Consider the following 23,767-nt stretch of genomic DNA (forward strand, 5'->3'; position numbering starts at 1 on the left):
TTCCCAAAACGACCACCCTCGCCCATGCAAACGGTCTCAACCCTGATTTTACAAACACTTTGACTTTTCTCGGTTAGGAGAGGGACTACTCGGCACACTTTGGTGTTTTTGTGACAATATTTGAGGAGGTTTTGCTGTCATAGAAATATTTCAGGTCGGGAAAGGCGCGCATCTCTCCCCCCGTGACACCTTCATCTTACTACCGCACACAAGACTCGGGTGACTGTAAGTAACGTAGGCTACTTTTTCTAAATGATAGCAAGCTAATGAAATACAGGCTAATCTTGAAAATAATTGATTTGTCGTTGCAACTGTTCAATGAAAGCGGTTCCATAGGTAACACCTTGTGAGTTACTTCTTTACAGAAAAGAAAATGGTCAAATGAATGACCTTGTATCTTTTATGACACTAACAACTAATCAGGCTGGTTGAATATGGAAGTCATAAGTAGACAGTAATAATTAACGCTGGGGGTATTTGTGCGCCTCAGGTCGGCCAGTCATGCTGTAGAAGTGTATACCCGAGTGAAACAGCGGAGTGGAAGTGTATTTTGCGGTGCGCGTGAGTGGGACCATGCAAGGACAACACGACAGAGGACTGAATAATCTGAGGTGAGCGGAACATGAGCGCATTTCAACGCAAACATTACCACAGTATTGATTGATTCATTGATTTATCAACATAATTAACAACGCCGTCACTTTCACTGACTACAGGCTGCTGCTTCTGTGCCTCTCCATTGCCATACTCGCCTCAGGAGTGCACGCGGTAAGTTGTCTCTTTAACATGATGTTCATATTTGCTTGCAAACTGCAGTGTTATGACAGTAAAGATGTTACAATGAACCCAACTGTCCCCTGGTCTTACTCTGTGTTTCTTGCAACCGCTCGGCAGCCCCATGCGCACCGTGGGAGTGTCTAGTTTGGGGAGTTCCTCCAGGGGGAGGATTGTTGGCTTTGCATGCTGGTAAATAGCAGCAGCAAAGCTCTAAACAGTGTCTTGTGAAATGACTCATGTTGCAATTTCACTGGTTGAAATTGGGACATTCGTATGATTTTGATTTTGCACACTGAATCAATAGAAATGGGGTTTCATGTGGGCCTACAGTCTGTTGTGTTTTGCTTGACCCTTGATCTTTAAGGGATTGAGGGATGAGGTAATGACCTAATGACCTCTGAAGGGATGATGAGAAATGAATGAGCTTTTTTAAGCATGAGTTTGTCATGGTGCGCTCACATGTTAGAAAATATTTCAATTACTTAAAGTGACTGACCTCTAGCATAATCGCTTTTATCCATAGCGACTTACATCTGGAGGTAGGCATTAAGAGTCTTGCCTAAGGACCCTCATTGGACTTTGCCCTGACAGGAAATCAAACAGCGATTTCCTATACCAAAGTCAGTGGTGTTACCTCTTTCAAATTTCAAATTATGAAACAGTCAAATTTTTCTTCTGGTGATCACAAATTAGACTATTAGCGAAAAAAGTGCTATTTTTATAAAGTTAATATTAATGTCTTTCCACGGGTCTGAATCCCTGCTAACTCAGGCAAAACAATGTATTTAAAGCCACTACGAGTAACTTTGTCCGTTGGCGGCCCCTTTGGACTAAAGCGGTAGTATTTTTACGACGCCAGCTGTCGTGAAGCTGTTTTCTAGCTCGTGCCGGGCGTGCGAGATTCAAATGATCAGGAAGCAATATAGTGCATGTCCGTGTGTTGAAAGTGTGAGGGCACCGGACTCTTTTCGGCTCCGTGAGAGTGGTTAGTGACACAGCATCAACTAATGCCAGTAAGTGCTACACACACCTGATTGCAATGAGTTGATGCAGTGTCAACTACTCTCATGGAGCTGAAAGATTCCGTGTCCTCACAGAAAGCCAATGAACGAGAGACGGCAGTATGGATCACGATGAGGTAGGTGTTTATGTTGTTGTGAATAATGACTATTTCAGATGAATAATGGTCATCTGATGATGGTGAGGCAAAGTAAACTTTGTTTTATTAGGCTACCGCTCATTCATTTAGGAGTAAACACTGCAGTCTAGTTTGCTCCCGTGAAATTGTGTATACGTTGCTTGGCAACACCCTCCCGCCCGTCTCCCACTCTCCCTTTTAGCTTTTCTTTATTGCATTTAATTTTTTTTCTTTGATGGTTCAGCCCCGTTATCAGTCATTATGACGACAAATAACTGTCTCAAACAAGGCTCCCACTCCCCTTCCCTCACCTGGAGGTATAGGCTTCTCAAATCACGTTGCTGCGCCACACTGAAATCTGCGAACAATACGGATATGTGACCATAGAGCCTGCATGCGCAAACCGAAAATCGGACTGGGTGTGCGGCCAGACCAAATAAGACCACAAGTAATAAAAACTATATAAAAATGTCTTTCTTTGCACTGATGGTCTCGTTTGCTGTTAAAGGTAATTCATGATTATCAGAGGAAACATGAGGCTGTTTAAAAGATATTTAAATGTTAGCTGCTTTAAGACCGGAAGAGCCTGTGTTCCCCAGATGATACTTTATCAAAGTTTACCTTGCTTCACCATCGTCATATTACCATTATGAATCTCACATACAGTACATAGTCATATATAAAATACATTATTATATCACAATGTATCCTCCGGTCTCTCCTTTTAGGACAGCGGGCACTAGTGTTGCAAAAACTACTACCACTACACTTTTGTCCAAAGGGGCCGCTAGAATCAACAAAAACTGAAACTTCATTATAGTCACTCTAATGTTCACTGTGTTGGATTACATGTCTGTTGTAATTGTCTGTATAATTGAAAGTGACTGTGACTTAATATTCATATTTATTGTGATATGGTCCGTGCACTGTAGCAAACTGTATGTTTTTGCTATTAGGAATGTATGTGTTTCTTAAAAAATGGTTATTTAATTACATTTGACTGGATCAAATGTCCCTGTGTGTGATACATTAAGAATGGCTGTGAGGTTTCAAATTGAAATTCCTCATTCATTAAGTTGAGTTGTGTCAAGGAGCGGTCATAGGTCAGAGGTCAATGCATTAGCCTTATGCTCTGTTAACATGTCTTTGAGCAGGATGCTGAATCTTTATTCATAATTTCAATTATTTTGTCTAGAGCTCAGTAGGAACTAGATTGATGCAGTTATGTTGAGTTTTCATCCAAATTAAGGGCATATTTAACACACATTCCGAGTCAATCGACAAACATAGAGCAACTTAAGGAGGATCTGATATTACGTCTGCAGATATTTTCCTCCTGTTAAGTGGCCCCGGAGCTTCAGTGGATGTTTAGGTCACATGCTCATGTCCTTCAGGATCAATTTGCTAAGTTTGTTTCCACTGCACCCATTCACATTTTTCTTCTATTGACACAGCAACTCTTCCACCTCTGCCCAGTGAAAAACAGGTTCAATCTGATCTTGTTCTATCCAAATTGAAAATATGCATGAAAAACTGTAGGATGGAAACACACTCAGTGAATGTAGCGTGCCGGACATGTTCGTTATCAGTGGAGCAGTCCCATATGTTTGTTGACATTGCAGGTCACTGTTCCCGCTTTGGAAAATACCTTCCTGTCCATGCAAATGGATTTAATGTTTTTTTCTCACATTCCTACATATATACACACACCTTTACGTAGTCTTACAAATGATCACAAAAGTTCAAATGAAGACAGAATACATCCTCTATTAATAAGTGTTATCCTCGCTCTGAATGGACCACTTTGTTTTTCTAGGCTCAAAAATGTGGATTTGATATAAGGAAAGTGCATAGCCTGCATGATGCTAAATCCATGAGTCCACTTTTTTTCTTGTACAGCACGGCAGTGTGTTTTGCTTTTCTGTTTGTTGTAGCTACTGCAGGATATCAGATGGTCTGTCAGACATTTGATATTATCCTCAAGGCTCTTGAATGAAAAGTTACTTATTTGGCTGTGATGAAAAGGACCGTTGTCTCCTGTTTTTATCAGATCTGGTCAGACCTCGATTAAAAGCGTGTGACACAGCTCAGCTGCTCTGTTATTTGTGCCGCCATTCTCCAAGGCGGTGATACTGTAAGACGGCAGTCTAATTTTAGTTTGGCACAATCCCTGTGCTCTGTGCAGGCATGAAGAAACAGCTCACATTGATTATACAAATAGTTTGAGTTCAACAAAATAGCTTCAGTTTCTGGATGTGACGTACAACAAGCATCTGACTTGTTAAGCAAAATATCTCCATGTGCACATTGAAGAAGTTGTTGAGAGGATAATAGAGATTCAGTTTAAGCAGTTATGAGCTGCGGGTAATGAGGCGGTTGACGAGTGGATTTAACATGTGAAAAGGTTGAAGGAAGCAGTCACCAATCAAACATAGCTTTTCTGAAGCTTCCCATATGTCATAGAATTTCTCAATCTGTACTGCGTCTCAGAAAATGTGTTTCTGTTCATGATCAAATCCAAACCTGACCCACGGGACTGTTTCAGCTCTTCGAAACAGACCCCAGCCTCTGTGATGTACAACTTTTTCCCACCATCGATCTCCCTGTGACGTTTAACATAATCCCACCCCCATTCTCAAGATATTTTGCAGGGAAGACTTCAGTTGTTATTTCTATAGTTGCTTTTCCTTCGTAAACAATCGGGAAACCAGCTTGTGCAATGTGACTCAATGTGTCGTCACTGTGGAAAGTGGAAAGAGCCTCTGTGATTAGGAATAACGGATGGGTTATGATAGGAAAGTGTTGAAATATTGGAAAGTATTGTAAAGCAGATGTTTATCTTTGTTTCTGAACGTCCACACTAGAAAGCCAGGGGTGAAAAGCAGAGTATATTGTCCCCTAATACACCGCAGTGTATTTCAGCTGAAGCATTTGTTGGATCGATGAACAGTGTTTGAAACCTTGTCCCTCCACATCAATCTGTCATCCATACGCCCCTAATAAGTACAACCGAGTGCAACACTATGAATACCTTCAAGAAAAAGTGTCCAAAATGCACATCGTTAACACAATTTTTTGTCTCTCCGCTCTGTATGATGGTAGGATTTTTGTCCCGTCTTTAAGTGCGGCTTTGCAGAGTGGGTTAGCAGTGCACACCTTTGCCCTCGCACTATACACCAGCGAGATAGCTCAGTAGAGGTAACATCACTGACTTTGGTATAGGAAATCGCTGTTTGATTTCCTGTCAGGGCAAAGTCCAATGAGGGTCCTTAGGCAAGACTCTTAATGCCTACCTCCAGATGTAAGTCGCTTTGGATAAAAGCTATTATGCTAGAGGTCAGATTTGGTCTTATCTGCTTTAACTCTAAACAGCCATATTACAGGTCTTGACGGAAGTTTCTACGGTACATCATCTATTTTCCGGACTCTGCCTGAAGATGCCAGCTCTAAGTAGGAAAATTGAACCACCCGGTCAATGAGATAACAAACATGATTCTACGGGTGGATGAACACGGCCTCCTCACATACACACTCATATGCACACGATACGGTGTATCCGTGTTCGTTGGTGGAGGAAGGAAGGCTCTTGAAGCAGTAATGTTAACAGGATGTTTTGTACAGGGCCCTATGAGGGGCTTTGATTCTCGTGTGTTTGAGAATATATTTCAAGATGTGTTTGAGCCCGATGGAATAAAGAGGTTGATGCTGGCGGGGGATGTCTGAGTTGTGGGAATTTGTTTTGTGACTGTGTAAAAGAGGTTTTTGGCTACATATTTCTACAGTATACATGGGAGCTCAGAAACATCATCTGCTTGAGCAATTATGCCCTTTTTAAGCTAAGTGGATGATTGGGAATCTTTTTTTTTTTTATGTTCCTTTTTGGCACTAGCAACCATGTGGTCAAACTTATGTAAATATCCATAAGAAAAAAGGAAAATTATGCAAAAAGCAGTTGACCTTTCTTACAGCGCTGTGCAATTCACTCTGAAATGTTTAAAAAGCTTGCTTCTTATATGAATGAGCGCTGTGTGGTGAGGTCACCCCTTATGGAAAGCCGACACATGACTGAACCCTTGAATGTGAATGTTTTATGGGGGAGGAAGGCGTGTGTCCAGGGCGAGGGGAAGATGTCTGCCGGTGATAAGGATAGAAAAATTACCAGCACGTCACTCCTGCCAAAATACTGGCTCTGATATAGAGAGTGACTGGCTGTAACAATCAGGGGAAGAGCCCATTGTGCTGTGTGCTGCAGGAAGCCACAGCCTTGGATGAGAAGCCCATGTGTGGGGCTTCCCTGTCACTGGTGCATGTCAAGCATGACTGTGTGTGTGTGTGTGTGTGTGTGTGTGTGTGTGTGTGTGTGTGTGTGTGTGTGTGTGTGTGTGTGTGTGTGTGTGTGTGTGTGTGTGTGTGTGTGTGTGTGTGTGTGTGTGTGTGTGTGTGTGTGTGTGTGTGTGTGTGTGTGTGTGTGTGTGTGTGTATGGTGGGAGAGAGTGACGCAAAGGTGGCAACTATTTTTCCGCTGAGGTGTTGCCCCTCACCTCAGAGACCGACCTCAGTGACCTTTTTCTGCATTTCTAATGTGCAACATTTGTGTAGACGGATGTGCACGTGTGTATGTGTGTGTGCTCGCATGTGAATGGATGTACAGTGTGTGTGTCTTTTGTTTGCCTAAGTATTGTTTCCTCAGGTGCTGATTATTTGATAAGTCTCTGTGGTCCGGCATTGTGACAGCGAGGAAAGGCCTGGTGAGCTTGGCTGTCTGCCCCCATTGGTATACAGATTGCCTCCTTAAACAAAGCAACATTTCAATAGAGGATTGAATGGTCGCTAAATCTGCATGAGCTCTGCTCTGTTATAGAGTTTCTTGTGGGGCACTGAAAAACGTGTCAAATGAGTCAGCCTATTTGCTCTTCTTCATTGCAGGGATGTGTGACTGTGGCCACATTTTCTTTTCTTGCACGTGCAAAGAGTGTGGGCTGTGTTTATCTGTGGGCTTAGTGAAGTTCTGTTTTATGGGAAACATCCTGAGTGCGGGATTGTGTGAAGAGAAAATAGGTTATCCAGAGGAGCTCTCTAAACAGGAAAAGGAAATGGGGTGGAGTTAAATGTGTCAAGAGTTGCTTTACAACCCTGCTGTACCCCACATAGTTCGACTGCTGCAGAGTTTGTTTACTGAACCTTATACCCTCAATGTAAACTGGGCCTTGTTCACACTGAACATGAAGCAAAACAACAAATTGAGAAGGTGGATGTCTGTGTGATGATATACAGTATATGAGCATGATGGCACTCTTGCTTTTTAATTTGAGCTATTTCAGGTGAAGTGAATCTTTTTTAATGTCTTACATGATATACTTTGTAAGGAATTTACAAAATTGAAACATATTCACTTATTTATTTGGCAGTGTGAACACAAACAAGATATATGTTGGTGTTCACATACTACAGTACTGCATCTTGTATACAGCCGGCTTATTCCGAGTCTGCGTCAATCAGTCCTCTTATTGACTTAAAGACTTTAATGAAAACATGCTATTTAATTATTAAGATGTTCTAATGATGTGAAAATATGTGAAAGAAACATTCAATATCCAAGGGGAACAGGGAGCTAAGAATACCAGCAGTTTGGTTGCGGATAATCACTGTTCATGCTCCATTTTCATTCCCAGTCATGTGTGACAGCCGGCAGTCACACACCATCAGACAAGTACAGCACCGTGGTACAATACATACCATGTTCACACACACACACACACACACACACACACACACACACACACACATCCAGAAAAAAGCTCTCATAGATTATTTACTTTTATTTAAATATAATATTTTACAATGAACCTGTAAATAATAAAAAAGTTTGAGGAATCAGAATTTTTTTAAACACAATTTATGCTATTAAATATATAATGAAGAAGAAATATTTAAGATCATTCGACTTAACTCCTTTGTATGAAAGAAAATGTAATGAAAAGAGACTGGTGGTCTCAGACTATTGAATGCATTGGGTACATTATGTACCGTCTACCCTCAGAGATTATACCTCACATTTTATCTTGATCTCTCAGGGCCTGCTACTAACAACTTTAATTTTTTCCTAGTTTTTACTGCATTTCTTTGTCATGAGACAAAGTTGGAAAAAGATTATGTTTGGTATTTCTGCTTAAAATACAAACTTAAACAATTATTAAATCAATCTAATAGTTGCCTATTTGATGAATCGACATGTTATTTCAGCTCTATATGTTGCAGTTGTGCTTTGAATATCTCCAGCAGCATTAGGGCAATACAACAATGTTGCCAATAATTGTGGCCAATGTTTGATTTCTACATGATGTCTGCTTCAGCTTGATTAAAGCTTTGATTTGTCAAGTATTACATTTCCAAAAGCAGTCAAGCCCATTAGAATATCTTATATTTCACAATATGGCCACTGTGATACAAATGTGCAATTATAGGGATAACAATTATCCCACAGTACATATACGTATGCATTTATGTCTATAACGTCTTCTCCTAGTAGTCTCTCCCTAATGGTCAATGACTGGTAAATGTAATTTGCCATTTGTTTAAAATGAGTTTTATTTGTTTTGGAATGAGGTTCGGAAGTAAATTCATTGTTGACGTCTCTGGAAAATCCCTATATTTTGTATATGTATCCGCCCATGTCCTTTGCCCTTTCTCCATCTCGGAGTGATTAATGGAGGGACACAGGGGTCCCATCAGGCTGTTGCTGAAAGAATTCCAAAGCCTGTGTCCTTCTAGTCCTCCCAGGCTACATACAGTCTCCCTGTGTAGCTCTGTCCCTCACTTCCTTTTATAGCCTCATTCATGCCGCTGGTCTCTATCTGCCTTGTGTCCCCTTTCTCTCTCTCTGTCTCTCTCTCTCTCTCTCTCTCTCTCTTTCTCTCTCTCCATCTATCTCTGAAAGGGACACTTGGCAGATGTGTTGTCCTCCTTCTCTATTACTCTTCCTCGCTCAGCTTGTCTTCGTCACATTTCAGCTCTCTCCCCTTTTATCCCACCTCGTATCCTGCTCCTACGTATGCATCTCTGGTTTTCTGTCTCTCCTCAGCAGAGGTGAATTTCCTCACTGAGCTCACATGGAAGGATTGTTTCAGCTGTGTTTACACAAAAGAACATACGTAGTCCTTTCTCACAAAATGACTCTGAGCTTGTTAGATGTGGTTTGATTCAACAGGTGCCTATAAGATCATTTTATTCCTGGAGTCATTTGTTTGAGTTTAATTTATGGGATATTTTCGTTGGTGATGTACTAATGTGTAGACTGGAACTGGCCATACCCTGGGGTATGTAGACACTCCAAAATGTCACATATCTAATCAAATAGGAACATGGCCACTCACTGAGCTCAGTGTCGTGCCTTCCACATTTTTTTTTCTTCTGGACAGCCGACACTGACCATCCAATTCCATCCCAGCTGTGGTCTCTAATTGATTAGACTGAATAATTTCTTGTCATGGGAAGAATGTTAACAAAGTTAAATGTGCACTTTATGATAACAAGACCTTGTCCAGTTTCGCCTTCTCTGTCTCTCATCATAATAACTCAACTGGTTGACTGGTAGCCATGAAATCTGGCACTGATATCCGAGGTACTCAGATGATGGATGTTAACGGTACAGTGTGTACATGGAATTGGCGCTTTTTGAACAGACTTGGTTTGAATAGAATACAATATTCATAAGTATGTTTTAGTAAGGGTATAATTGCTTCAAAAGGAAATTCGTTTTTTTTTTTTTAAATACGTTTTAATGAGCATGTTATATCAACATAGGAGCGGGCCGCACCTTACACATTTTTATATGCAGTGAGTGACAAAAATGCACCTGTTGGAAGATGAAGAAAAAGTACTATAGAATAAATAACTAAATACATCTTTACCTCATCACTTGAAATTGTGGAAAGATTGAGGCAGTGGTGGATGATGATTTTCATTTTTCAACACTAGATAATGCCAAAACACATTTTTTACACACAGCCCCATACAATCTTGATTTGAATGATTCTCAGACGTTTCATCTATTAGTGCCACCAAGGCTGACATGTAGTGGTGTAATGTCTCAAAACATTTTGTATGGATTGCAAGGAAATTTGTCTCAACGTTTATGATCTCTTGACCTCTCAAATAGTGAAATCAAAATGTGAATGTATTCAAAACTTTGGTTTAGATGTTCTCATCACTCTCCGCTGAACTTTCCTGTTGCGCAGATGGTAGCATGCTAACATATCAGGTAACACTTTACACATGGTTCTCTGGACTATCTTACCATTTCTTCTTTGTCGGTATCTGGACTCAACTCAAAGCAATCCATATTCATTAACTCAAGGTCCCTACATTGAATTGTTAAATCCAACCTGACTCTAATTTCATCCTTAACCCCTGTGCGCTCTCATATTTAGCTTGTTCTTCGGAAGACATTATAATTAGATGTAAAAAAAAAACATGATTGTTCTCAGGCCTCTCATGTGTCCAGGTTGTTACTGAATGGTTCCTCCCATCTGGATGTCATTGCTCATCTGATTAGAGTGGTGAGCAGCAGGGCCCTCGACATAACAAGGTTTGACGTGTTGGACTGTTAACACTAAGGTCCAGAAAAGAGATGGGTCTAATCTCACCTCCATTTAGCCCAGACTGTAGCAGGAAGCTTTGATTAGCAGTGTGGCCTTCTGGGATTTCGGGCTGAGACTCTGAGTGACCTGAGGCCAGTTAAGGAGAGGGAAGGTCCAGCTGCGTCAAGCCCAGGGCAGAAACCAGAGCTGTGTTTACACTGGAGCGCAGCCAGAGGAGCACAGTGGGAGTTTTTGCTCTGCTTCTTTCAGGTCCCTCTGCTCTAGTTCATGTTCTCTTCCAAAGTCATGCCCTGCTCTCAGCAGAGTCACCCTGTACCTCTGTCTCTGCACTTCCCTTTCTCTACTCTCCCTCCTGTATATTCATAGCTACAGAAACCCTGATAAAAGAGAAATATCTGAATGATAAGTACCACAATTGGATGCTGGTACTAAAGGGCCAGACTCAATGTGATGTGTGTAGAGCTCAGCAGTTTTGCAGGCAACACCTGAAAAATGGACAGTCAACTTTTTTTAACTTTCTACTTTCAAACCAAGCCCACGATTTCTCTCTGTCCCAAGAGAGGACTCAACAGGCATTTATTTTACCAAGACGTTGAGTACTGTACAATGAAATATTGATAATTATTTATGTTTTTCAGTCAGACTGCAAAATATGTAATCTATGTAAAATATTGTTATAACAATACATTCAGACAAATCATGATCAGCTAAAGCCCATAATTAAGTTGATATGAAACTGGGACTAAGTGAATTAATGTCACCCCATTGGTAGATTCTCCCAATTTTTAAAAAATAATAATAATTGGACTCAATGAAATGTAAAATAAGTGGTGAGTTATTAATGACTTTTATGTTTTGCAGTCCTTTTCCAAATGGACCACCTACTGACAAGACTGTCATTGATTCTTCAGTCCAAATAGAAAACAATGTGAGCTGTTGTTATGACTTTAAAATCTCAACTTAAGGCTTTTTTACAGAAAAATATACATATACCTTGTCCATTAAGCCTGAATGATTTGATGAGTATTGTCTCAATAAATGGAGAGGCATACCACCATTGATGTAGTCCATATTATAGTCACACATCTTTGCTGTAGATCTGTAGATATTGAAATCTGTTTTGTCATCCATTCTTTCCCAACGTTTCCTTTTCCATTTGTGTAAATGTATTTCTCCAAATCTATTTTTTAGGATTGAAATGACAGAATGCAGCACTCTCCCAAACCCACGGCAAAAGCAGAAATAGCTGCAAGGATGCAATGGTGTAGTGTAGACAAGCTTTACTGTTAATCAAGAAATAAATGTGGGAGAATCATTATGGCCCTTATCACCGTAATTGAGGCCCTCGGGAGAAATGTGGTGTTATATCAAGTCATGCCTCAGTAACATATACTACGCCAACACAAACAAGGTTATGTTTGATGTTTTGCTTTTCCGCCTTTTGTATTTGTATGTGTGTGTTTCTAAATGTTTTGTGGGTGTGTTTGTTTTATATTTGGAATCTAATTATTTGATGTCAGACTATCGCAGGAAGCCGTAGCTGCACAGAAAGTATAATAAACTCTTTTGACATGCTGGCCTACTTTTCAAGCCACTGGTTTTCCTTTTCTTTTCTTTAAGGTCAACCATGTAACATTTACTAAACAATTGACATTTTAAATTTCATAATGGGTGAACGTGTAACAATGTAACATAAAAGGAGACTTTCTCAGACTTTCACTTTTGCCTAAATGTAGCACTTTTATTTATTTTTTAAGAAATTGGGTCAGATTGTTCTGCGAAAATCCAAAGGATGTGACATTTCTGTGCGTACCCAAGTGTGTTCCGAAGAAACTCAACCTACTAGCCACAACAGTCAAAGTAGTTATCATGAATCATAACGTTAGTTGAACTAAAGTAAACTAAACTGTGCAACAAAACTTACCTCCTACATCATTATAACCGGTCAATAACACCTCTTGTGTTGTGTATCACTTTTTGGTCAGTGCTCGCTCCCACTGACGTGGTGAAAGCAGGCACCTCAGGCTCCAGCTCACTTTACCACCATTGGTGCCGTTATTGAGAAGGAATTTCTGAAAGTTCAATAGTACCCCTTTAAGTTTTAGTACTGTGATGAAAAATAAGTATCCGCCTAAAAGTACAATGGTGATCGAGCATTTCCATGTATTCTACTATAGTAAAATAATAATAATAAAATAAATCACTTCTTGTCTTTAAAAGTTAATTGGATGGAAACGAAGGAGAAGATTTGTACTTAAAGAAGGTTTACATAGAAGAAATTTGTCCGGTTTAGCTTGCAGAGATTTGCTTATTAGCACTTCTCAAAAAACTGAAGCTGTGGATAATGGGAATTTCATTAACTGTGCAGGTACTGTATATTGTCCAAAATCAAAAGAACAATTAATCAAAGTCAGGGAAATCCATCCTCTATCCTTTTAGTTTTAGCATTTAGTCTGGTTACTCTCTTGGTTCATATGCAAACTCAGGCTTGCATGATCACATTGAGTCCTTCACAGAGATTGTTCTCAGCTGCCGGAGGGAGTTCTACACACCCAGTATAGAATCCCTTTCACCCTGATGTTGAGATATAGTGGAGATATGCATCCAGACTTCTCACGCAGCTTGCTTCCATCATAGATGTGTGTTACACACTAAACTTTCTCAGACCTTCTTGGTGGAAGTGACAGATGTCAAATACAACAAGTTTGCACTTTGTCTTTTACGTCCTCATAATTAGTGTGAAGAGGGACAGCTGCAACATTATCACAACGAACATAAGAGCAACAGATGGATACAGTGTATACATAAACTCACACACACACAACCACAATCAGAAAATATTTTTGTCTACATACTCACGATCTCATACAAAATGCCAGAATGCAGACCTTTGTTGATTATATTTAATTTAAATGTTGTTCACCTGATGTAAAGTTGTAATGATCTAGACCATTAGTGGTGTTACAGAGGAATGTTTCTATTATAAATAAAACCTTATTGTTGTTTTCCTGGGAGTGTAAAAAGCAATATGAATGATAAAGTGCACGTAGTTTATCATTCATGTTATATTTCTAAATAATTTTCTCTGCAGTCATTTAGCTTTAACAATTATTTACTAAATTGGTGGATCTTTTAAAGTACAGCCTAGCATGCAGCTGCTTTTTAAACCCCAGCAATTTCAAGTTGAACTGAAACTGCAGTTACAATGTTTTTTTTCTCATGAATAATAAAAGTTAAGATAACTGTTTCTTTAAATGAAAGTGCCATAGTGTACCTTTAAATGAATATAGCAAAATATATATATATATTAATTTGCTATGCACCCTAATGAATTTTTTGCTTGTTACACAGTAGATAAAAAACTCAAAGCAGTGCACCAGCTGACTGACATTTAATTTGCCATTTAAAAGTCATATTGCTTCCATGCAAGGACTCACACAAATGTAAGGGCTTTGTAGAGAAAATTGCATAATTATAGTGCTTTGGAAACCTCAAGTTAACCTGGGATCGTTATTCTAACATGTGATGTTTGTTAGCAACATCGTGGGTCCAGAGGTTACATTGTTTTATGGAAGTGTGTCGTGTCTTCTGAAGTTTGGTGGGGATTGCAGCAGCCAAACACCAAACAAGAGGTTGTCGAAGTGAATTTTCATCCACAAATTTGAATAGTGGGATTTGACATTCCTCTAGGCCAAGGTCAAAGTGGAAAGGCCACAGGGTCATGTCCTTCGTTAAAGATGAGCAACAGCTACTGCCAAACGGCCTACTCTCCCTTCTTCCATGTGGGATTTGGTTTCTGTTGACTCTTAGTCCTAAGACTCTTCATCACCGTCATCACACAGGCCGTATTTTACATCTCTCTGCTCGGTTTCATCTGTGTTGTCCCCCTCCCCCCCATGTTTGAGATAGTGAAGGGTAAAAACCGTGTTACCACCAATCTCACATCAAACATGCATTCTGACCTGAAATAGTCTGTGACCTGTGTTCTCTGATACCTTAAACACAGTGGGGGGGAGGGGGGGTCACACAAACACTGTTTATGCTTCACTTTGTCGTTTCATGTGTGAAAACTGAGAAACCTCCATGGAATCAGTTTGTCACCGCCATCACTTGAGCTTCAGAGTGATGGCTGTTTCAAGATCTTCCTGTGGTGGCACCAAGGTTGATCCGTAGAAGCTCTGAAAACAACAGCAAATGAGAAACAGTATCCTTTCGTTGCAGCATATTGTGTGTGAGAAAGACAAGAAATCTGCAAACAAATGATGAAGGTTCTATGGGGAAAACACGTCTTCATGTCACGGCAATGAGTCAAACTGTCCATCAGGCTAATTTTTTAAATGATGTTTTTAGTGTGTTAAATAATCTCTATGGAACACAGGGTGCTTTAGTGAGTCATTTACCGGGGGAGATGTGGAATGCACAGCTGTGTGTCGACATCGTGGACTCCTGTCCGTTTCCTTGTCTTCTTCTGTGTTTTATGCCCCATTTTGCCATTTTATTTCATTGTGGAGAGCATTCACTATGCATTTTTTGGCTTGAATGTATGGTTGATTTATGTTATGATCTGGATTAACCCCAATTGTGGGTTTATGGCTTTGTGCATTTTTCTCTTTCATGTTGGGATTATGTGTCCAATCTGTCTAATAATTGTGGCCATTATTATGCCGTTTCCTGGTTGCTCCGGTTCAAATCGTCCCTTCTTCTAAAAAGTTGCCTTCTTCATTTCGATCTTCCTCTCAACATTATTGTAACATTATTCAACATTATTCATTTGCATCTGTATTTTGAATTTGCCGTTATAGTTTGCTTTGTCTGCCTTTTCTTCTTATTGAGACATCGTCCTGTTCACTTGGCAGACATGCTGTGTGGATTTTGGCTGCTTTTTACATTGACGGGATGTGGCTATGTCTGTGGTAAACTACTGTATATGGTACATGGAAACAAGACCATAGTGACACAGGCTGACCACAGACAACCCACACAATCCAACCAACATCAGGGTCGGAATATATTCTTGATGATAGTGGTACAGGGTAAGAGACTGGTGCTGCATTGATTCATAAATGAGTTGGTCATGGAATATATAGTTTGACACCAGCTTGACAGTTTGACACAAACAAAAGCAATTTACATGAACCATCATTGTAAATGAAATTGCTTAGGGTTTGGGACTGTTGCTTGACAAAACATGCATATTAAGTCATCTGTTTGAACTTTTTCAGTACTTTATAAAGTATCTAATAACTCATAGAACTTATACTGATTTATTGTTGAGCTATGTTTAAGTGACTTCATTGTCAATTTGCTTGCCTTAACCAGGCCAATAATGAAAATAATGACAGATAATAATGGATCTCGACAATTCAAAGTGTGCTTGATTAATAAAAGTGCATTGATTCACCAGTAACCAATAATATAGACAGACAAATTAATTGAATAAGAGGATACTGTGTCACCAGTCACTATATTCACGTATATTCAAGGCATGTAAACTCTACATTGTTCTTTCCCAATATTGTGAAAAAAGAGTCAGGTAGAGTAAGAGAGTAAAACTATAAGCATGAGAAAGTGTGCTGTTGACCCAGCTGGTTTTATTACATTAACTGCACGGTATGTTGAAAAGGTCATTGTACATTTGGAGCGAGGCACCAGTGCAGCCCTAAAGTACAGGGAGGCAAAAAGAAAACAACATTCCTCATTAAAAAAGGCATTCATCTGACCACTGTTGCTTAAAGACCTTGTGCTGTACTGTGCTGGCTTAAAGGTTATCTTTGCATGGCATTTTGTCAGGGTTCATGCAGTTATTAACATTAGCTGTCAAAGGTCGGTGAATGGAAATTACTCATAAATGATTGCATGTGAGTGGCTTGCATATACAGTAAATGCCCATATATGTACATATGCATACACACACACACACATATATCAGTAACAGTAATCTGTAATACAAATCTGACCTTACTGGCTCTGTTTTTTACAGATTCATCCAAATGATATATATTTACTTATTCTATTAAACCTTTATTTACAGTATGTCACTTGGGGTTGGTTGAATTAATGAACTGCAAGACCTTCTGTTCTGTATTTTTTACATAACCAATGATTTCAACATTTATTTTCTTCTTGTAGCTCTGCTTATGGTGATGATAAACTGAAATACACACTCATTTCAAAATTGTGGAACTTGGCAAAATAGTAATAGGATTTGTTTGTGCTCTTAGTTGGCACTAAGAGGAAAAAACAGCTTATTGTTACTTGGACAAGTCGGGCCTATTTTCTTCTTCCATGGAAAATGTTATTGACTTGCATGTGTGGTCCACAGGTCAAATATATATAAAGAGGAGGGAAAGGCATGTTTACGTCTATGCACATGATTGCAAATTTTGAAGTATTGCAAATGACTGCAGTAGTTCACAGGACATAAAATATGATCAACACTGGCGAGCTGTACTGTAAACTTGAAGCCAAAGATGAACAATCACAGCAAACTGTATCCAAGGAACTGACCTGGATTAGGGCCATTGTTTAATATCAAACACACTGTTGTCTGACGTTTCTCATAATAAAGGCATTAAAATAAATTTCCATTTAAACTCTTAAAAACTTTCTGGAATATAGAAGTATTATTCATTTGTTTTTTGGATTATAAGTGTTGATGTTATCAGATAGTCAGTGGGTCTACAACAAGACACTTAAGCGTTGTTGCATGTCTCTTTGGCAGTTGAGTCTGGGATAGCGTTCAGTTTTGCATGATGAGACTGGATCGCGGTCCTCTGTCTCTAACTACAGTATAGCTACCTACTGTATGTGTGTCAGATGTATAGTCATTTATTGGCAAGGGTTAGAGGGGGTAGCATTAAACACTTGTAGTTTTGTTAACGTGGTCCGGACCTTGTGCATATGTGTTATTCATGCTAAAAAATAAATACTATGAAAAAAAAACCTGTTCTCTTTCACACCACAAAAACCTGGCTTGTTACCAAACTGATATAGGCCTTTTCAATAGATATATGGCCTGTTTGGCCCATGATAGAGTTTGATTTACACATTTTCTACTAGCTGGTTCAATTGGAATTTGTAAACATTTGGTTAATGAACAATGATAGCCCATCAGAAAAAAATGGAAATAAAATATTAGGCAGCAATCTCATAAACATTTTAACTTTTTCCCCCCTTATATTGGGGTAGATATTTGTTCTAATCTACTTTTGATGAACTGAAGCGACACATAATCATCTGATTTCTTTCCAAGGTGTTCTGTACAGTAGCCATGGAAAGATTGGGTCATCATGACGGCAGGTGAAGAAAACAGGATACTGCAGCACAATCCTATTGTCCGCCGCTGAAAAAAACATCGGCTATTTTGAGCCTGAAACTCTAAAGTTTAATTGACGGTGCATTGCTCCATAATGTGTAATTCCCTTTATGGGATTCCTTTGTGTGTATGTCCGGAGAGGAACACACTCTATTGTCTATGTTTTGGACTTCCACCTCAATGTGGAGAAAGGTCATGTCGTGTGATAAATCCTTATTGGGGTGATAGGACTTTGTCCCTTCCTGAAACAAAAAAATAAAGGTATTAACCCTGTAGAAGTGGCTTCATTCAAATTTGGGGATAGAAGTAAAAAATGCTGTTTGTGAAAAGAGTGGGGATGCCACCGTAGCATTCAGGCTATTTTAAACCCATCACAGCATGTCTTGGCTCTATTAAACAGTGGTTTGAAAGAAACCCCTCAGATCCATTGATAGTTAACTAAGAAATGCAGCCTTGTGCATTCCATAAGTGAGGGGAAGAGGGTCTTTTTGTTGTGCAGATAGGGGATCATTAAAGGACGACGTCTCTACAGTAAAATAAGGTCTTTGTGTGTGAGGAGGGTCTCAATGTGGCCATTGTAAAAGAAAGATCGCTGGGATCTGCTGTTTAACTGAGGATGGAAGATTATTCAGAATGTTTATCTGCTGTTGTGTTGCCACCGTGGGCATAAAAGTGGCTATTTTGTTTTGTTTTGTGTTTTTTTTAACAAGGGAGAGGGGCGGGTGTCAAGGCATTTGCTGCCTAAGCAGACTATGGTATGGCTGTGTAGGTGGAAGACGTAGGCAGATACGAGAGAGAAAGACGTCATGGAGCCGCTCTGCATGTCTGTAGTCAAAGTGTCACTCGTATATGCTAAATAAAAGGCCATGGAAAAGCCTTTTCACTCGATTACCAAAACTTGTAATGTGAAGTTATGGCGATAAATGCGTGCATGTGTTTCATTATAATTCACCCTCAGACACCATTGTGATAAGTGACGTGACATTTAAAACTATGCAACTCATGTTTCAAATCATGCATTTCAATATGCAAGAAAGCAGTGCTTGAGGGACTTAAGAGTCACTGATATACTCACAGATCCATGAAGAGAACATCTGGGTCAGAAGAAGGTATTTCCAACAATAACTTGGTGCTCATATCTTCATGTGTCTGTTCTTCTGATGAGTATCAAATGTGGTTGTGGCACACAATCAGCAAGGCAAAAGTTTCTACTTGGATTTTGCCTGTGATTTTTATTTGAAACAGAAATACAAGAGTTCTCCTAGACTCAATTCTTCTCACTCAATTAATGTCACCACCTATCTCAGCTAACTCAGGCAGGGTCTAGACATGTCTGACCTGTGGGTTGGGAAACCCCTTTTGTGTGAACTCTTTCTTTCATCATGTCATGTCCACACTGACCCCTCCCTGGTTGTGTGCGCCCTTGTGTCACATGTAGCACAGATCAGCCTGTGATGGTGGGTGGCTTTGTCGGTATGCAGACATCAAGGACAAATTGTCTCTGTCAGTGGTCGGAAACCAGCTTCTCTGATGAATAGTGTGTCCATGGTTACATGGCGGTCCATTATGTCTGAATGTCTGTCATGAGTCATTCGAGCCATATCCAAAACATCCTTTCGGCACACCAGACCAATACACACGTCAGACGATGCAGACAACACTGCAACTATCTTCCACAGTCATGCAACAGGACCACGGGCATAAACAACAAGTGTATTCACAAACCACAGTGTACACCAGTGGTATTCACTATTTTTTTCAGGAGAGCCGCACTGACAGGACAAAGTCAGCAGGAGAGCCATTTTTGCCGCAAAGTATCAAAAGCTATGAATCCAGTCATACATAAGCATGCCTGCTTATTAATATGTAATTCTTGAACCAGTGCTTCCCACAGTATTTTGTGAAACTGAGGGAACCCAGTCCTTAGGGGGGTCCGGGGGCATGCTCCCCCTGGAAGAAAATTTGGAACCTTTTAACCCAGAATGCATCAATCTGGTGCACTTTTGGAGGAAAATTAAGAGTTGTGTGACTGTGTACTATTATCTGGAATAATTTGGAGACACTGGGTCACATAACATCAAAGCTATTGAATAATACATTATTATCCTACTTTTTATTCAAATATTTGTTAAAAAAAAATTATGAATGACATATTATCAATCAAAATGGGTGTGTTCATATAATACCCCCCTGGAATACATTTTTTTTTACCTTTCAAAAGGTAAATTCATCAATCTGGTGCACTATGAGATGAAAATTAAGAGGCTAATTCAACTGTGTCCTATGTGAGCTGTTTAGCAGCCTATTATTTTTCTGGAATAATTCAGAGACATTGGGAACCCTGCCTGATCAAAGTGAACATACAATATGCAGTTTAGCCAAAACACTTAATTTTCCTCGTTTGTGGAGCTTTTCATCTGTCCACCTGGTGCCCAACTGGTTCTGAATAGACATCTATCAATGTACCAGTAACCAGCATGAAATGTTGAAATCGCATCCAAGCTAGCATTGTTGCGGTACCGTGCGTGTGGTTGCCAGGTTGTTAAGTGTTCTCCAATTTAAATGTCCAACTTAGCGATATGAAACGAGATCTATTTTTTTTTTGCAAATTATTTAATATATTCCATGTTCGTGAGCATGCCTGTGATAGACGGTATGCATAACATATTTTTATTGACCGTGAGTTAGTTTTTTCCCCCACAGCCCAATCTATCCAAGAGCACATTCTCCCTTGTAATGCATGAAAACCGCAAATCTGGCAACCCCGCTGTCAGTCAGCGTACGGCTGAGCAAGTTTAAATATATCATTTTCTAGTCTGTATTTCCACCTTGTAATGCCGTTGTTGACTTATTCTTTTATTACTTATTTGTATGAGAGCAGCCACGTTAGTTTAACAGGTTTGATGTTATAGATCTGCTTGTTTTTAATGGTTTTATGAAATATCTGTATTAACTGCATGATCATATCACAGTATTGTTTTATATAGCGAGCAGCGCTATGAGTAACGCTGGTGTACACAAACACAGCCGGTCACACCTACAGTACATGAACGCACTGTGTCCAATATAATGCACAAAGAGTAGAGCAGGACATGTATCTAAGCCGTTTTATGCAACAACAACAAAAAAGTGGACAGCCAAATGCAGTTTAACTTTATTGTATATGTGTCATCTGTACGTTGATCTCTAATAATCCACATCTAACCTCCATGTTGTGTGTTTTGTGTCTGACAGGGTGGGAAGAAGCACAGTGGCCCCTGTGGAGGAAGAGACTGCAGTGGAGGCTGTCAATGTTTCCCAGAGAAGGGTGCCAGGGTAAGTGCCTTACTGTTACTACTGTGCTAAATAGCTTTATGAAATACCACCACCCTCTCTCTCCCTCTGTATCTCTTTCTCTGTCTTTCTTCCTCTTTCACCGGCTCTAATTGGTTTCCATGCTGGAATAGTTAGGCCATGATCACACTGGCTGCTTTCTTACAGCCCCTGCTAATTCTAATTTCAATAACTTGGTTGTTGACAGTGCATACCTTCCTCCTATCAAGGGCCTTTTAGGGCCTCAAGTTTAATGTACCCCAACCTTTCTCACACTGCACAATGTGGTAATGATTAGAAAAAACAATTTGCAGAGGAAATGTAATAGCTTCTCATAGTTTCCCTATGCTATATCATACATTCTAAATGCCCCCCCCCCCCCCCTTTTAAAAGGATGAGGCTTGTGTAATTCTGTATTTTTGTCAACAAATCCCGTAAGAAGAAAAATTATTGTTCTAGCGAATGTTAATCCACGGCTGAAAATACATGTACGCCCCCCCAAAAAAAATCCATATTTATTCTAGTGGGAATAATGTTTCACACACGATTTAGCTAATTTAGGAAACTGCATAGCCCCTTTCTCAAAATAAAACTCTATGTTACCCCCTTTTTAAAGATTTACATCTTCTGTTGGAAAGAATGGGCTTAAGTGCCACAGACAGGGTTGGGATGTCTGAAAGTACTTAGGGCGCCATTTGTTGACATGACATGATCTTAGGTGTCCACTAAACCAAGAAAAGCTCACGGCAGCGTCAAGTGTGATCATGGCCTCAAGCCTTCTTGTAGGACAGTGGTTCTCAACCGATGGGGCGCGAAATTACAAAAAAAAAAAAAAAAAATTGTAATTAAATTTTTTTTCCTGATATGTATCCTAGTTCAGAGATGATATGTATTTTTTTTCTTTCTTAACTTTTTTTGATAGGTAGTTGCCAAGTTCATCACACAAACACTCCAATCCACTGATATGAGATCAGTTTGCAATTTTCAAGTACTGAATTAATGGTAGGACTGTGGCCACTAGAACTGGTCTCTGGTCAGCAAAGGTCTTGAAAACAGCATAAGTGTGCTTGTGACATGCGTGCCACCCATGCATGTGTATGGGCACGTGTCCCAGCAGATTTTTGAAATCTGAATAAAAAAATTTAAGTTTGTAGTTAGCAAGTGTAACATGTTCTTAGCAAGGGCAGACTTTCATAAATAAAGGTTTATTTTTTTAGCAAGATATTTGGTCAAAAGCTAGTTGTCATCCGTCCCTCTGTCCAGTTGTTAGGCATCTGGCTGCTAGCAAGTTATGTTGTCTTGCTAATTTTACTATTCATCTGAACTGAAATAAATATTGACTTTTTCCTTTATTATCTTTGCCAGAATGCACCAGAATGCTTAGATTACATGTTAAAAACACAAAAAAATCTTCTGGGGGGGATGCCCCCAGACAGGGCCGCTGCTAAGCTTTTGGGTGCCCTAAGCTGAAATTGTCAGTGATGCCCCCCCCCCCCCCCTCAAAAAAAATAAAACACCAAGAAGCTCGCGTCTGTAGGGCGTGAGCGAAAAATTTTTGCCCTTGCAAGATCTCTGCGACTGCTTTTTGGTGCACTTTGAGAGGATATTTTAGAGGCTAGAGAGATATCAAATCCTGAGATGCAGAAGGAACATTATTTTTCAGATTTTTCTTAAACAGCACTCTTTACTCTGCAACTGTAAAAACAGTAGATTGGTCTGCAGACCCATGTTCTATGATGGAGGGGCCCATTTCAACAGATAAAGGGTGGATATGAACAATTTAGAATTCACACATATAAAGCTTATTTGTGTATGTGTGAGGGGGGCTTCAACCCCCTTAGACAGAGCTACTAATGCTGTTGTTTTTAACTTGCTTTTGTATTTCTCCCCTACTAGTTGAGGGGCCCATGATGATTTCTATCTTGTTATATTTTAATGAGTACTTATATTTAGGTTATTCCTTTTTGGACCCTGTTATTGACATCAGTGTCTGAGCTCTTTGACTATTGAACATGAAAAGTTACTATCAGTATCTCTGGCTGAGGGCCCCCCTGAGCCCTTGGGCCCCTAGGCCTGTGCCCGGTGTGCCTGTGCAGTAATCCACCCCTGGATAGGTTACACAATTAAGAAAAAACAACGATGGGCCTGTTCATAACTAATTTATATATTTTTTGTAATGTAATGATTATCATGAACTTTTTAAAAGAAAACTATTTTGGGGGGCCCCTGGACCATCTCTTTTTCCTTTTTAATTAAAAAAAAAAAAAAAAAAAATTATAATTTTTAATTTTTTTTTTTTTGGGGTGCCCCCCCAGGAACTTGGTGCCCTACGCAGTCTGCGTACTCTGCGTATAGGGAGCGGCGGCCCTGCCCCCAGACCCCCCTTCAGGGGTTTAGTTTTCTGACAAACATTACAACGGATACTAACATGATTTGGGCATTTGGGATTATAAATCATCTTTGAATTGGTTGTACAGCATATCACATGCTATTCATTCAGGGGTGCGATGGCCACCCCACTCTAGCTCTGTGGCCCACCTTGGCCACCCCCAGTCAAAATTTCCTGGAATCGCCACTGAGACACACACAACTCCGCGTTCAGGCTGCACAGCACATTAATCGCAG

General features: G+C 39.8%; 1 protein-coding gene across 2 annotated transcripts in view; it reads left to right on the top strand.

Annotated features, from left to right (window-relative positions):
• The first annotated feature begins 69 nt into the window (after window positions 1-69).
• The window catches only part of col4a2 (collagen, type IV, alpha 2), a 62,646-nt gene continuing 38,948 nt past the window's right edge, over window positions 70-23,767 (top strand). For both annotated transcript variants that reach the window (XM_080038230.1, XM_080038231.1), the window contains exons 1-4: window positions 70-225; window positions 491-611; window positions 717-768; window positions 21,065-21,145. In XM_080038230.1, coding sequence (XP_079894356.1) covers window positions 574-611; window positions 717-768; window positions 21,065-21,145 — 171 coding nt within the window. In that variant the 5' untranslated portion in view covers window positions 70-225; window positions 491-573. The remainder of the gene's footprint in view (window positions 226-490; window positions 612-716; window positions 769-21,064; window positions 21,146-23,767) is intronic.

This window comes from Ammodytes marinus (assembly GCF_949987685.1).
Source record: "Ammodytes marinus genome assembly, chromosome: 12".
Classification (NCBI taxonomy): domain Eukaryota; kingdom Metazoa; phylum Chordata; class Actinopteri; order Uranoscopiformes; family Ammodytidae; genus Ammodytes; species Ammodytes marinus.